We start from the raw sequence: 16,611 nt of genomic DNA, 5'->3' as shown, positions 1-16,611 counted from the left end.
AGGTTGTCAAATCATGCAATATGCTATGATGGCAGAAAGCAGCATGCTTTGTCCTGGTCCCTCAGAAGCTTACAATTTAGTTCCACAGTGGACATATGCACATAGAACTATTACAGTGCAGTATGTGATGTGCCATGAAATTCAGCAAGATAGAGAACAGGAAAAGGTCACTCTGAGCAGAATCAGGGAAATCTCTTCTTACATATTGAGTGGGATCCAAAGACTCGTGTGACCTGAGATTTGCTTTGCCTTGAGTTGTGCTTGTCTGTTGTTGTTTTTATTTTAGTTACAACTGCTTCCAGGATATGAAAATATTTTAAAAGTAGCATTTCTACCTTTTTTCAGTTTTGTTTTTTTAAAAGCTACAAATGCACATTTTATATTCAGGTTCACCTTGTCTGTGTCAGGCAAGGTAGAAAGTGGCTTCTTATTTTTTTAAAATTCTTTCCTTTTTTAAAGGAATAAGTGAATCTTTAGGAAGGAATAAATGAATTCCCCTTTTCTTGCTCAAGGTCATCTGTCAGTAGAGTTAGGAAGGGTTTAGAAACAAATCTTCTCTTTTTGGAGGACATGGTGCTGCTGAGTCAACACATCAGCCACGCAGGCCCACACTAATGTCTGTGCCACTGAACAAAGACTTGATGCCTTCAGCCTAAGAAATTTGGGATGGATTGCAATTAAAAAGACTTACACATGGTCTTCCTTTAGTTCTCGGGCCCCTTCTTGAAACACCCTTTGAAAACATCACTCTAAGCATTTATCACTGCCCACACCTGCATACGGCCTGATTTTAATAGGGATTACCCATCAGCTGCACTGATTTGCTATGATAGAAAAGCTATTGAGTTCCACTGGTGTATCTCTCTTGAAGAAAAATAGGCTGGGGTTATAAGCAAGATCATGAGAAAGAAAATGCTGCTTGGCCATGTAGAGAGGCCTTGAGCAAGTACTAGCCCATGGTTTCACAATGGCTCAGCCCTATCTTGATGTGAGCTTGGGAAAGTTTCTGAGTATCTTGGGAAAAATAAGGTGGTTAGGCTGACTGATCACCCAGGTGCTTGGCAAACTTAGTTCCAGATATAGATTTCCATCCAGGAGAGCTGTGAACTGATTTTTCAGAAGGTTCTTTAGCCGCAGGATAATTATAAGTATTTAGTTATATGGGTCTATACACAAGAGAGTGTATCCTTCACACTGATATCAAGGGGGAGGGGGGGAACCTCCTTTAGACCTCTATTTGAAAAACACATTTTGGGCCAAGAGAATGAGTGGCTGGCCATGTAACTATGAATCGACTATACCTGGTCATTTCTAAGATTAAGGATATGGCATATCTAGCCTAAGAAATAGTCTTCCAGAAACTTGTGTTCCATTTGATATGATGCAACTTAAGGACGCTAACAAATATGAAGCAAAGATGATAAAGATGAAGAAAAATATGACCACTGCCATATAAGGAAATGTTGTTTCAAACAAGCTTGGCTTGGTCTTTGCAAGACCTAAGGATGCATTACAGCTGTCTCAAATCTTGTGAAGAACTATCGGCAGAAAAGAAATGATACTTTTCTGGCTGTGCCTTTCCTAATAGACCTGGGGTAAATTGTTTGAAATTGCAGGAGCTTAATTTGTGATCAGTGTAGAGATGAAACTTCAGACAATAGTATCTAACCAAGAATGGAATGGGACCTAGTCTCTCTTGTGTGCTGAGTAATCAGGAAGAGACTGAATAGCAATGCTTGTGAAATCAATGATTGAAGTGTTTTTGCCTTTATTACCTCAATACTCAAAACAATCCTTTGGGGTAGTCTCTATTATTCCCATAGTACAGATGAAGAAACTGAGGCATGGTATGGTTAAGCTGCTTGCCTAAAATCACCCAATGAATAGCTGACAGAGCTGGGATTTGAATGCAGTCAGACCAGGTATAGACTCTACAGGCTTTACTGTGCTGCCATATTGCCTCTGGGCATCACGTGGGGATGCTGTGAATGTGATTTCTGCCCTGAGTTTGCAGGGTGGTCTTTGACAATTCCACCAGTGGTAGAGTGAATTTTGTGGTGCTTCACATAGGCAGATATTGTGGTGGTACAAAACACACGTGGTTCCCACACGTGTGCCTAGTCGGTCATTCTGCTGTAGCTATGCCAAGACATCTAGTTGCCTTCGGTACTCCATCTGGCATTGGGGTTCATTGTTTCTGGGTAGAATTTTCTTTTGTCTCAGATACTGATGTCATCTGTGTAATCCATTTCAGCAGCCATGCCATGCCATTCTTTAAAAATAAAATCACAAAAAATATCCAAAGACATCACAAGAAAAAAAAGCTCTGCTTTCTGGGTATAAGGGCTACAACTAGATCTTGCTTCCAACCATGATGAATAGCTGTTTATTGTCTTCTCCATCAGAAACAGCACCTTGTGTGAATGTTTGAGAGAGATCTTGACTTAATCAGCCCTTTGCCCATTAAGAAACACAATGAGAAATGGAAAGTACTTTCCAGTACAGGGAAAGATAATCCCTTTCAAACTTGATAAGATCTATGTAAAGGTAACTGACCAAGAAGGAGCACTGACCCCATTTCGTATACAGGTGCTTTAAAATAATTTGACAACAGGTAGTTAAAATGTAAGTATGCCATGCTGTCAATCACACTTCGTCCTTCTGGATTTTAACGCTTGTTTTACTTAAGGGAAGATGATATTTGAACATTTTATGGCATCCATCAACAGGAATGTGCACATGGTTTCAAATAAGGGTTTTCAGCCTTCTGAAACCAATTACTTCTGCCTAAGTGGAAATGCCAAAGCAGAGATGTGTCAGCAACTAAGAGAATAATTTAGAATAATAATAATAAATACACGCAGTGATGCCATGAAACAACAGAAATGGTGCACACCTACACTCATACACACATGCACAAACCTTTTAAAGAGGTATTTCAGAAAGTCCGTGTCAAACAACGTTAACCCAGAGAGATGCAGAAATGTCAGACACATTACATGGGCAGGACGTGCAGTTGGCATTTGGCTGCCAGCGGGGGAGGCGTCCTCCTGCAACTAATTCCTCAGGAACCTCATGCTGAGTGTGTCTACAGGGAATGGAGAGAAAAAGGGAGGAGGGGAGAGCAGATATTGTCTATTATGTTCTTGCTTCGCAGCTGGAGAAGGCCTCAGCTGTGTCAGGCTGGAATCGCTGGTGATTTTCTGTAGTTAGAGGGGAACACAAAAGGAAGAGCTTCCCTTTCCCAAGCCCATGCCAATGGTGGGCCAGCCTCTCCTGCTCATCAGTGCGGCTGGCAAGACTGAATGCAAACCAGGCCGCCCCTCGTGGAGACTCGCCAGTGCCTCACCTCAGCCTGTGAGTTTTGTCCACGGGAAAACTCTCTGTTTACTCTCTGGGTAAAGGTTTCTTGAAGTGCATGCAGCTGGAGCTTTGCAAGGACCTCTCCTAATGGACAGAGTAGGTGGAGCCTTTAGCTGAACCCTTTAATGAGTACCTAGGAAAAGGTAGGGGATTCAGCTGTGACACTGGTTTTGCTCCACAGCTCTCAGAGTAGCAGTGAATTCTTGTCACTGAGTGTGATTTCTCATTCTGATCAGGCTGTCGACATGAAATATTTTTCTGCTCCCTTCATGGTGGCTGCCAGGTAGATCACTAGAAAAATATTCGGTGAAAATAGTCCTAAAATGGGATTTATTAACTGTAAACATCTGTTAAGTCAAGCATCTTGTCTCTGTTGCTGAAATACTCTTACAAGTGATTCTCTGTACATCTGTCACATTTTTTTCACCCTTCAGAGACCTATTTGTGGTAGTTCTCGGTGTACTGATTAGTTTTTACCCTTGACTATGGCTCTATGTTAAGACGTTTTTAAAAATAGGCAAAACGAAGAGAGGAGAAATGATTCATTCTATTAATTGAACTTTTCCTCAAAACTTGGCTTCCTGTCATGACCTGTATCTGATATTTAGTATGCTGAACAGATTTTTAAGAAACTCCTGGTGTCTTTGTTGCAGGCAGCTGGGTTTGTTGACAAATCTTCAGGTGCACCATTTGCCTTCAAAGGGCATGCTGCTGTCATATCAATTTAAATGGAATAATAATAATCATCCCTTGCATTTTAGGTAACTTAGGTTCTACAGAGCGCTTTTACTTATATTGTCATAAGTATTTGAATTGATCTCATTTTATCACATCAAGCCTGCAAAATCAGTGTTAATATTTTCATTTGGTCCATTTTTTTTAAGTGAGGAAACTAATGGCAAAGGACTCATCCAAGGTCATCAACTAGTAAGTGAACTTGTTGCTATTTCAACCCACTCCAGGTCCCAAGCTTTCGTTTTCTAGTGCATATGACCTATAGGTGGTACTGGTTAGACTGAGATTATATCATCTATTGGGTTGAAGGTGCTTTGGTAACAGAAGATAAATATTATTGTCACAACCACACAAAAATAGGTTCCTACTTGCATACTGTTTTTTATATATGTGCGTGTGTTCTTTTTTTTTCTTTTTTTCTTTTTCTTTTTATTTTATTTATTTATTTATTATTATTATTTTTTTTTGTTCTTCAGGCCACTATAAGAGTAGTCATGAAATAGGTCAAGTTCAAAGTGAGCATTCCTTGCCTTTCTACTACACATGCACCCCTATACATACTTGGCACCCTAGGTTTAAGGGTCTTGAGGTGAGGCAAGTTTCCTTCTTATTCAAGATGAAAATCAACAGAAACCTAATAAAGGGTTAATATTAACTTTCATGAGTCTAGACAAAACAAAGGAATGATTCTATTATGGTGCAATTTAGTGGGAGAGATAGGGGGAGCCAGGGGGGAAATTTGAATATCCTTGAAATTATCATACATCAGTTACTTCAGCCTTTGAGAATAAGCAAGTGTGTCCCCAGAAGGGCAGATGCCCTCATCGAGAGTCTATGATGTCTGTCTCTTCAAACAACCTCAAGAATTGGCCAGAAACCTTGTGAACAAAAAACAGCTCATCAAGGACCTAGGAGCAAATTGCAAAGACTACTTAGATAAGCCTCGTATGATTCAGTAGTATACGACCTTCTCTTCCCAATTCCACCCCTCCTTTTCCCCAACCAAGGCCTTACCTCCAAACATCCACATTCAGTGCCCAACCGCATATGTCCATTGGTTCTTTGAGAGAACACAGGCATGGGGCTTCAACTTTGGTGATACAGAATCCCACAAAAGCATGTGAGGCATCTCTTTTAAGATTCACCTAGTGTATTAGGCAGTACTTTATTATGTACCCCTCTTTCTGCTTCAGAAAGAGAGCAAGGGATTTTGTGTTACATTAATTCCTTTGCCAAGACAATTTTCATATTCTCAAGCCTTCTTTTAGACTGCTAGGCAATGTCCTGGTTACTTTCTGGAACAAATTCCCTCCCAACCTCAGCCACTCGTGCTTTCATTGACACACATATGTAGAAAAAATGCAGAGTATCCCTCGAGTTTGCATTGTGGGGGCTCTGTTTTAGTCTTACTTTTTGAAGTTATTTTGAAAATCTCTTGAGAAATAGGTGGAGGGTAGATTCATAAAACCTTGAAATGTCAGAGCTGGAAGGCAGTGTAAATTACATGTGGTCCAATTGTCTCATTATAATGATGAGAAATTGGGTCCCAGGGAGGTTGAGAATTGTCCCAGTTTATCATGATAATGGCATGTTACATATTTCCTATGTGTCCTTCTTATTGCTCTGAACCCTTCAAGACCTTTTCCCTGTCCTTAAAACTGACCTGATGTGGGCTGCAGCAATGGACACCCTTGTTCCTTAGCTGCCAACTGGCTTACTGGATGGAAGGAGATCAGAGGGCAGAGGAAAAGGAGGCAGGGGCACCCATTACCAGCTTCCTCCTGGCCTTGGCACCAGGATTTTCCTGTCCCGGAGACACACATCCTCTCAGGTGGCCTTCTTCAGACCATTTTCTCTTTCTGGGATCCTCCAATCCCTCCCTCTCCTTGCCCCTGCAGGACTGCCAATGGCAATGACTTCTCTGTTTTTTGTTTTTTGTTTTTTTTTTTTTTTTTTTTTTATTTTAAAGACAAAAGTTTTATTTTGTCTTTAGCCTAAGTTAGGGCAGCTGCCTGGGCACAAAGAGTGCTCCAGTGAAGGAACATTTAGTACAGGGTTATAGGTGTTTTTATACAAAAAGTTACAAATGACAAAGAACATTCCAGAACATTACAGGATTTATCTTATGTTCTTAGTATGTACAAGCCTGTATAACTTTAATCTTATGGGAACAAGGTTTCTTTTACATCTTTGTGTTTTTTATTTTTGTAATATGAAATTTATTGTCAAATTGGTTTCCATTGGTGGTTTTTTTTTTTTAAACAAAGCTGTTTCGAAAGGGTACCTGCACCCCAGTGTTTACAGCAGTGCTATCAATAGCCAAAGTGTGGAAAGAACCCAAACCATCAGTTGAGGAGTGGATAAAGATACGTGTGTGTACATATATACACATATATATACATAACGGAGTATTACTTGGCAATCAAAAGGAATGGAAATCTTGCCATTGCCTTGGGCACTGCACCATCTCTTCTGGTTTCCCAAACCCTGACCACAACTTTTTAGAGGGTGCCCTTCATAAACTCTCTTCACATTATGCACTTTAGATGCTATCTGCTCTGTGCTGTGACCTTGACTGGCACAGTAACAACTCCAGCTAAAAGCATAGCCCAGCTGGTTCTACATAGCCATAGCCCTACTCTTAGTCTTTCTTTCTACCAGAAGGTTTTTACTCTGGAGAGCTTACTACTTGGCATGAATACATCTTTTATAAATACAATGCTTTCCATAGGGAGTAGCAATAGGATGGAGTACTTAAAAGTATGGGTTCAAAGTCTTGGGTTCAAATCCCAGTTCTGCCACTTACTGTTGCTTAACCTCTGTATCTCAGTATTCTCTTTCATGACTAAAAGGCTATGGGGAAGATAAAAAGATACCAATGCATTCAGAGAACTTAGCACACATAACGTTCAGTAGTAAATATTTCTAAGTGCCCAGAACATGCTAAGTGTTCCATAAATGTTAGCTTTTATTAGCATTTGCTATTTGTTAGCACTCACATTCTATACATGGAAACAACTTGCTAGCACTCTGATTCTGCAAATGGAAAAAAAATTGAAGATTGTCCTGAGCCTTTCACCGTGTCATAAAATTGCCTGAGGATAGAGTCATTGGCGCCCAAGAGCTGAAGAGTGATGAGGAAGTGGGAAGGGCAGATTTTTTTTTGGGGGGGGCGGTGAGTCACAGAGATCTAAGGACAGATATAACAGGAATTCAGACAGCACTGTGATGGACAAGCCTGGATGTGCAGGGAAGCTTTTGTTTTGCCTGGGAGGGACGTGAATCGGCAGGGTGGGTGTCCAGTTCCTGGATGGCTGACCTGGGAGGAGACCATGGAATGTGTTGCTTGATATTACAGCTATGTGCTTGGATGTTCCTGCACCAAGAATAACTTGGGGACTAGTTTCCAAAGGTACTGATGAACCCCCACCTAGAGACAGGATTTCTTTTGCTTCACAGTATAAAATAATAAAACATTGTGTCCCTATTTTTTAATGTTTTTCATATATTTATTATTCCTTTTGAATCTTTTATGAAAATTCAGGAATGTGAAATCAGTTATACTTGAGCATCATTATCCTGGAGAGTAGCCATGGGTGTTTATAGAGAGTAGCTGGATTGTCCTAAACTACCGGTTCAAGTAGAAAGTGACACACAGTTCTTTGCCGATTCAGACTCCGTGTGGTACATTTTATCCTCAGTGGATTTACTCCTTGTCTCCCCAAGGGTTTGGTAAATTGTGGTTTTTCTTACCTAGGTCCAGTGCTTTTCTTCTATTTTTACATATGACACTGTGACATGCCTCCGAAAGAACAAGAAATAAAGTCATCTCATCTTCTGTTGCTCAGGACAGTGACAACACTCTGTTATTACTTTATGTCAGACAAGGAAAGAATTTAATACACTGTTAGAGGCCACAGGAACATAGAAGGATGTCCACAGTGCTATAGGGTCTTTGTGAGTTAGACCTTGGTGCTAACATCCAGTTTCAGGGAGCCCAGGCTTCTCCAACTTGTTTGCTTTCTCCCTGTTTTCTCTTTCACTTGGATTATAATTTTGATTTCTGGCCCAGAAGCTAATTTCCCCCAGAGCCAACAATATATTTCTTTGTAGGTAGCCATTCTCGGGATCACTTGTAAATAAAGGAATGACCTACAGCTGGCTTCTTGCTGCTCTATCCACACTGCAATTCCCACATCATCTCCATCCAGAAGTGGCCATTGAATGCCTCTGTGGCACATATATCCAGGACTATGCATGGCCAAGATAGTCAGTGAATGCATCTTCCCTTCTACATTCCATTTTACCTCTTTTGAGTCATTTTGAAAATGTGCTTTCTCAATGAGACCTATCCTGAACATGCTGTTGAAAAGTAAAAATCGCCCTTTCTCCCACTCACCCCCTCACTCTCAAACCCCCTTATGCTGTTGATTTTTATTTTACTTTTTTTATTTCATGGCACTTAGGAGTTTCTAACATGCTGTGTAATGCTTTATTATGTCTTTTTTCTTTGTCCTGCTAACACATAAATTCCACCAGGGCAGGAAGCTTGGTCTGTTTGTTCACTGATATATCCCATAGACCCAGAATGATGCCTGGTACATGGCAGGCTCTCTGCCAATATACTGTATGATGAATAAAAAAAAAAGTGTCCTAAAGAAATTTTGTTATCTAAGTTTCCGCAAGAAATTTCTTAACTCCAGAAAAAGGCCCAGTGTTGTGTTTCTCCACCTTAAGGTGTATAGCCTGCTCTTAGGAAAACTCAGTGGAAAAAGAATGTGTTCTATTAAAATAACAGTATCGATGCAAAAGAAAACTTTGTCTTTATAATTGATAAATATTTTAGCTTTAGATTCTTAACAAATTGAAAACACAGGATTAAAATCACCGAGTGGTGCATGAACCCACAAAAATTGCTCTCCAGACAGCAGAGGACCTATGTGGCCTAATGCAAAGAATCAGCATCCAGCCTAAGGCCCTCTAAGGAAACTAGACTTTCCCTACTTGGCTTCCTGAGCTTCCCGACAGTTATTCAGAGTTCATGGCCTTGCCAATCCTCCTCCCACATAGAGGCATCCTACAAATACCTTATAGCCCTTGGGCCAGAGACAGAAACACAGACAGTGTCAGAAAGGCCATATCCAGCACTATCACTGATTGGAAAAGTGTAATCAACTTTGACTCACCCATATGTTTCTCCCAGTGGGTTAGGAGTGTTTCCGGAAGCAGTTCCTCTGCCGGAAAGAATCCCGCAGATACAGAAGTACTGCCTAACTAGGGGCTCGCTTGAGAAGCATGCTGTTCTTGATTCTCAGATGGCTTTCTGGAAGAGAACCAAAGTGACTAATTTTCAGTCTCTGTCTCATACTCACACGCACATGTGCATGCATGCATACACAGATCTAAGATATTCTACAAATGAGTGAACCATCTGACCAGCTCTTCAGGAGAAAAAAAAAAATCCCCTCTTGCCACATCCCCAGACACCCTTATTTTACTCTTAGGTGGGAGTAAAATAGGAGAACTTTAGCTCCATCTAGGCATCTGGTTTTGCTTTTGTTTCTGTTTTTTCCATCTGCATAAATCATTGGAGCTTCTTGAGCAGATACATGAGACTACATGAAAGATGAAAAAGCATGTGTAATGTCTACAATGGTCAATCATTTTTCCAGAGAGTTACTGGCCTCCCGATCCTCTTTTCTGCTTCCGTTTATTCTTCCTCTGTGAGACCCTTTCCAACTTAAGTGGATGCCTCAAAATGCAGAGTTCCAATTGTCACCATGCAATGGTGAAGTTAGGATGAAAAGCCAATTTTAGATGTTCTCCTGTTATTGATCTCTGCTTATCGGAAGGCTTTTGCTTGCTGGTTCACTGCTGTGCTTAGGCAAAGGTTTTTACAGATTTACTGCCACGGCATATTCAATCTGTTATAAAGTAGCATCAACGTTTAGGGTGCTGTTCCCCTTTATTTGACCCAGTTTTAAAAACCTCCAACTAGAGATGCTTCAATTAAGTGAACACAGAGGTTGAAAAGGATCAGAATTCTTCCTACCATTGCTACCAAAAGAATTACACTAAGGACTCTACCTCTTACCTTCCAAAAGCTGCTGTCTTTTGGTCTGAAGAATGACTGCCACGCAAGAAATACTGTACCTAAATCCAACTGAAGTGTTGATTTTTTTTTTCTTTCCCCTTTATTTATTTTTCAATTATCACTGATTATCTAGTTTATAAGTTCCACATTTACACTTTTCTCTTTGTCCTGCCTTCTCCTTGCAGAGCATTTCCAGAAGCCAGGACTGAGGCCCCTAAGGCACACATCATTAAATATTGGTGCTCAACATTGCAAAAGTGTGTATTCCAGCCCTCTCAATGAAGGCAACCCCTACAGAGCTCACCACTTAGACAAAAATATGGTCCAAGAAAGTGAACGCTTTACAGACTTTTAAAAAGTACTTGAGATAGACTGGTTCGTGTTCCATCCTGTTAGGTTCTTTTGTTTCTTACCTACTCAGACCATAGGAGGCATAACTCTTACCAGCAAGCTTTCTTAGTTCCCAAGTCTATCATTTAGTTCTTCCCATTATATTCTTTATGCTGAGAGTTTAAAATTGAAGCTTCAAGCTACCAAGTGATTGGCACTTGTCAAGTGCCTCTGGGCATAGCAACCACCTGAGATAGTGAGGCACTGCATGCAGAATGGGGCTGGGATGATGATGATGATGATGATGATAATGATGTTGTTACTGGTGGAATGGGGAGGGAAAGAAAAGAAAAAAGAAAGAAGATGTCTTGCATGGGCACAAACACATGATCTTCAATTGCTCAGTATGTTTCAATGACCAAAGTCATGCTAACACCAAATGAGGGGGGTGGAGCTTGCTAACTCTGTTAGCACCCATGCTTTGAGTAAGTGATAAATGACAGTGGGTACTTGTAACTTTTCATTTAATACCTAGAATTTTTCTTCCATGTAGGATGATCTTCTCACTGTAAATTGTCTGTTTACTTTAATTAAGCCTTTGTCAACTCTCCAAACATGTTGAGCTTGACAGACATTCATTTACTGCTTCCCTCCCCCCTTTTCTTTCTTTCTCTTGTTTCATTTTAACTTTCATCTTTGTCTGGCACAGAAGCCAATGAATAACCAACAAACGACATAGTGTTAATCAGGGCTTTCTTTGGGGAGAGGTGTCTTCATTAGTGAAAGTCACAATTTCCAAGCCACTGTTGCTGATGGGGCTATGCTGTGTCACTTTATTTTGCCTTCATAGAGTAGGTATCTTTTGATAGATTCTGGCCAACAGGGAGATGCTGGAAAATTCTCAACTTAACATTCCTGCTCCAGAGAAAAGCAAAAAATACATACAGTTGTGGTTAAAATTGAAGGACTGCTGAGTTTTCCTTCCACTTCTTATAGCCTGATTTTATCCCACAAGCTGCTCTCTGTTTCTTCTGTCCCTGTCCAAATTTCACTCCTCCTGGGAGATTTTCAGTGACCCCCGCCCCCATGCCACCCACAGTTAAGTAAGGTTCCTCTTCCCTGCTCTCACGGCACCATCTGTTTTTTCCATCATAATGCTTCTTATATCCTATTTAAATTAATTTAGCAATTTAATTTAAATTGTCTAGATTGTCAGTTCTCCAAGGAGCAAGAGGCTGTCTTACTCGTTGTCGGATTCCACCTGGCAAGTAGTAGCTTCTCAAGAAGTAAGCCTCTGTTGGATGGGATTTGTAAGCTTTGTGATCTGAAAGCTTGAAAGAGTGCACTCTCTTCCCTTTGTGTTTCAGTGAGCTCACCAAGTCACATGTGGCAAATCTGCCTGCCTCTTTAGATCTAAAGAGGGCACTTTCTTAGGTGGAACAGGAGCACCTGGAGACTATGGGCCAGGAGGATTGCCTCTTTGCCTCTTAATTCTATCACCCTCATGCAGAGAAGATGAGAGCCAAGATGCATATTTATGATCTCTGGATGAATGTGCCTTCTCCACCTGTCCATGGGGAGCTCTGCCATGAGTCTCCCCATCCACCAGCCACACTGCTCCGCTCTGATGGATGGAGCTGACTGGGCAAATTGCTATGCTGATGAACCACTCAGCTACCTGAGCAAATGTTCCAGAGACATCTCCAGGGATAAACCACATTTTAGAGAAGGATTCATCCACAGCCTGGGGTGAGCCTTTTAGCCCTGAGCTGGTCAAGTATGGCGGGCTAAGGAATATGAAAGGACTTCAGTATCAGTGCTCACTTTTTAGCAACCCTGGGTGCCTGTCCTTGGGCTGGTAAGAAGCCTTATTGCATTTTTCGCTTTTCCCAGAAAGTTATTCAGATTGAGACCTAGAGGTCTTGGTGTCACTGTGCTCATCGAAAGAAGGAAATCAAGATGCTGAACGAAAGCACTTAAAGGAGGGATTCATTACCTTAAAATATGCAGATGGAAAACTGACATTATTGTCAATGTCAGAAGTCACCTTTCTGAATAAACAGTCACCTCTGGGCACATGTGGGGCTGTGTTTCTCTCCGTTTACAAATGACTGAGTATGCAAATGCACGGAGGTGGAGTTGAGCCCCCAAATGCAGGGTTGTCTTCTTTCATCTATCCCTAATGAGGAACACACAGGAATCTGTCAAGAAAGGCATCACAGGCTGATTTGTGCCTTCTGAATAGAGGGGATTTCAGTGGTAAATCTGCCAGCTGGTTTTGTGCCTGAGTATTACATCAGTCTCTCGTATGATCTTGCATCCTGTGTAAAATGCAATATTTTGGCCTAATGGGCAGGATTAGCAAGAGCTGGGAAGCCATAAATGAAAGTTTCTTGTTTCTAGAGAGCAAGTTAGAGCTTTTATATTATCTGCTGCAGAGCTCGGTGAATTTAAATGTATCTCTTGGGCTTTAGTAATATTCGTGTTAATGTCAAAATTGATCCCATTGTTATTGAGATGTGTGGGTTTTCAGGCCAAAGACACACAGTGCCTGTTGCCAGGGCTGATGAATATCTGCATGGGATATGTTTCTTCCTACCTTTTCCCAGAACTGTGTGAGGTTATCATTGTGGCCTGCTACTGAGTTCTGTTTCTGGGCCTGTATTTTTCTGTAATTTACTCATAAATGTAATTGACATTTACTAAGTACCTACTGTGTGCCAGGAACTTTGCTCAACTCTGGGGATGTAACAGTGAGCAACAAGATCTGGGCTCTTATCCCAGAGGATCCCTACCTAGGTATGGAGACGAATAATAAAATATACAAGAAAAAGACCATAATTGCACATTGCTTCATGGGGAAAGAACAAGAAGAGAAAAAAGGGAATTATGGAGAGGGAAGTCACTAGTTCCATTGATGGGGAGATGGCAGTTAAGCTGAGACATAAAGGATGAGGCCAAGCCAGTCTTGGAAATAGAGGGAGAAGAGCTTTCAAGATGAAGGAATCATTTGGAGCACCTGGGTCGCTCAGTCAGTTAAGCATCCAATTCTTGGTTTCAGCTCAGGTCATGATCTCACAGTCATGAGATCGAGCCCTGCATGTGGTATGCTTGGGATTCTCTCTCTGTCCCTCCACACTCCCATGCATGTGTGCTCTCCCTCTCTCAAAAATGAACTTAAAAAAAATATGGAGGAATTAGTATGTGCAAAGATCCTAAGCCGGGGAAAAGTCTGACATATTTGAAAAATTAAGTGTACATGAGCATGTCTAGAACAAAACAAGGAGGCAGAGTGGGTTGAGTGGAAGTAAAGAAGCTTTTGCAGAAAACACATCATGTCGAGCCTTACAGCCCTGGTAACGGATTTATTATTCTATCCTAAGTGCAGTTAGAAGCCATGGAAGGGAAATATTTTTGGTTCAGTTTACATCTTTAAAAATGATATTTAAAAAAATTAGTGTGGAAAGGTTGTAGAGAAATGGGAAACTTTGTGATTATTTATGGGAATGGAAAATACTATATAGCTCTGTAGAATACGGTGCAGTGGTTCCACAAAAAAAATTAAACATAGAATGACCATATGATACATTGATTGCACTTCTGAGTATATTCTCAAAAGAATGGAAAGTAGGCACTCGGACAGATATTTGGACACCTATGTTTCAGCATCATTGGACACAATAGTCAAAAGGTGGAAATAAACATTGGGGTGCCTGGGTGGCTCAGTCGGTTAAGCGTCCGACTTCGGCTCAGATCATGATCTCACGGTCCGTGAGTTCGAGCCCCACGTTGGGCTCTGTGCTGGCAGCTCAGAGCCTGGAACCTGCTTCAGATTCTGTGTCTCCCTCTCTCTCTGACCCTCTCCTGTTCATGCTCTGTCTCTCTCTGTCTCAAAAATAAATAAACATTAAAAAATTTTTTTTAAAAAGGTGGAAATAAACAAACTGTTCCTCAACAGATAAGCAAAATGCAGTATACCCATATGATGGAATATTATTTAGCCTTGAAAAGGATGGAAATTCTGACACATGCCTGAACACAATGAACTTTTAAAAAAATTTTTTTTAATGTTTGTTTATTCTTGAGAGAGAGTGACAAAGACAGAGCAGGAGCAGGGGAGGGAAAGAGAGAGAAAGTGAAACACAGAATCCAAAGCAGGCTCCAGGCTTTGAGTTGTCAGGTGATGCAGGGCTTGAACTCATAGACCACAAGATCATGACCTGATCTGAAGTCAGATGCTTAACTGACTGAGCCACTCAGGTGTCCCTGAACACAATGAACTTTGAAGATACTGTACTGAGTGAAATAAGCCAGGTACAAAAATAAATATTGTATGATTCTATACTTAAAAAGTACCTAGAGTAGTTAAGTTCATAGACACTGAAAGTAGAATGATGGTTGCCAGGAGCTGGAGGAAGCAGAATGGGGAGTTAGTGTTTAATGGAGACAGAGTTTTCATTTGGAAGGATGAGAAAGTTCTTAAAGATGGATGGTGGTGATGATTGCATAAAAATGTGAATTTAAATAATACCACCAAACTGTACACTTAACAGTTAAAGTGGAAATTTTTCTGTTTTGTTTATTTTACCACAATAAAAAAGCTACAAAAAAAAACCCTCAAACTATTTTATGCTAGAGAGAAAGAAGGCAAGAAAACAGTAAGAAGATTTTTCTCTAGTTCGGTATTAAGACAATGGTGGTCTAGTGGCAATACAGATGCAGAGGATGTGTGGATCTGAGACCTATATTAAAGGGAAAAGCTACAGGATATTGATGGATAACATCACAGTTCTTTACAGTTAGAACTCTGATACACTGGAAGCCTTTAGACCACACTTATGGGGGTAAAGACTGGCAAAATCCCTTTGACTGGCAGATGTGTTTAAACTTGACATCTTGGTGCATGACAAGGAAAGCTTTATTTTTAAACTCTTCAGTAGTCTTGGATGGAGTATGGGAGCTGTTGCTGTTGACGTGTGAATATTTGCCTGCACTGTCATATAGCAGTCATATGCTCTGCATGAACATGGCTTGTCTTTATGATTTGCAGTGATAACTAGCATGTGGCTAGAGTTGTTCATTCTCTTCCTTATTAGTAATGCACGTCTTCCATTAGCATATGCAACTAACTACTCCCTTCCCCTGTGCAGTGTTGACATTCATTGTAATGATTTATTATCCAAGCTAAATAACCCTCAATATGAAACAACAAACATGCCTATGTTTTCCATTTGTTTTGTTTTCTCTTTCTTGCTTCTGCATAAGTAGGTAGTTCTTTATGTGATAATTATGTGGTACAGAAACAAGCAGTTGGAAAACCCACTAGAAAGGTTAAGAATGTTCATAAAGTTTATTTTTAAAGATCAAAAATCCACCCAATTTTAGTGGCATCTCACCTTCTGCCTTGGAATTTAAAAAATAACTATATTATTAAGAAAATGTTTGCTATGAGCAGACACTCCATATCAGACTTAATGATTTCTGGATGGGCCATATTTGGGCTTCTCCTGGAGCCCCCAAAGCCTACAGGAGTATTGTTCTGTTTGCTTGGGATGTTTCTAGAATGGTGTGAGCCATGAGATTACAATGTGGTAGAGACTGGTGGGGTGGTTCCAGTATTCTGCAGTCCAACTGCCTGAGGTGTATCCCAGCAAAGCCACTAACTGACTCTGTGACCATGGATGATTTACTTAAGCTCCCTGAACCTCCATGGTCTCATCTAGAAAATGGAGACAATAGTCACACCTCTCTCATGAAGTTCTTGTGACAATTAAGATAATAAATGTAAAGTTTTGGGAACAGTTCCTATCTCAGAAAAAGTTCTCAGTAAATATTGGCTGTGATGATAAGTGAACTACAAATAATATTGCCATGAGAAAGACATCATATATGAAAATAAATGTACGTAAAGGCATCGTATAAAAATATAAAAAGAAATATAAAAAGAAACATATACACTGAAGTCATTTTTGTATGAATATGTGTATATATGACAGTGAAATTAATGGGCAGAGTGATGTATAGTTTATGGAGTGCTTGGTATTAATGATAAATTTATGTAGTTTATGCTGTAGATATGAGAAATCTTA

At 40.4% G+C, this 16,611-nt stretch overlaps 1 protein-coding gene across 3 annotated transcripts in view; it reads left to right on the top strand.

Moving 5' to 3' along the window:
• The window catches only part of TENM2 (teneurin transmembrane protein 2), a 944,724-nt gene that overhangs the window by 450,982 nt on the left and 477,131 nt on the right, over nucleotides 1-16,611 (top strand). Inside the window, exon 1 of one of the 3 annotated variants that reach the window (XM_047877010.1) lies at nucleotides 3,259-3,385. The exons of the other annotated variants lie outside the window; for them this stretch is intronic. Coding sequence (XP_047732966.1) covers nucleotides 3,259-3,385 — 127 coding nt within the window. Of the gene's footprint in view, nucleotides 1-3,258; nucleotides 3,386-16,611 lie in introns of those variants that run through there. 3 annotated transcript variants of the gene reach the window in all.

The sequence above is a fragment of the Prionailurus viverrinus genome, chromosome A1, assembly GCF_022837055.1.
Source record: "Prionailurus viverrinus isolate Anna chromosome A1, UM_Priviv_1.0, whole genome shotgun sequence".
NCBI classification, from domain to species: domain Eukaryota; kingdom Metazoa; phylum Chordata; class Mammalia; order Carnivora; family Felidae; genus Prionailurus; species Prionailurus viverrinus.
The sequence above is the reverse complement of the archived record's forward strand: the minus strand, read 5'-3'. Positions and strand labels throughout refer to the sequence as shown.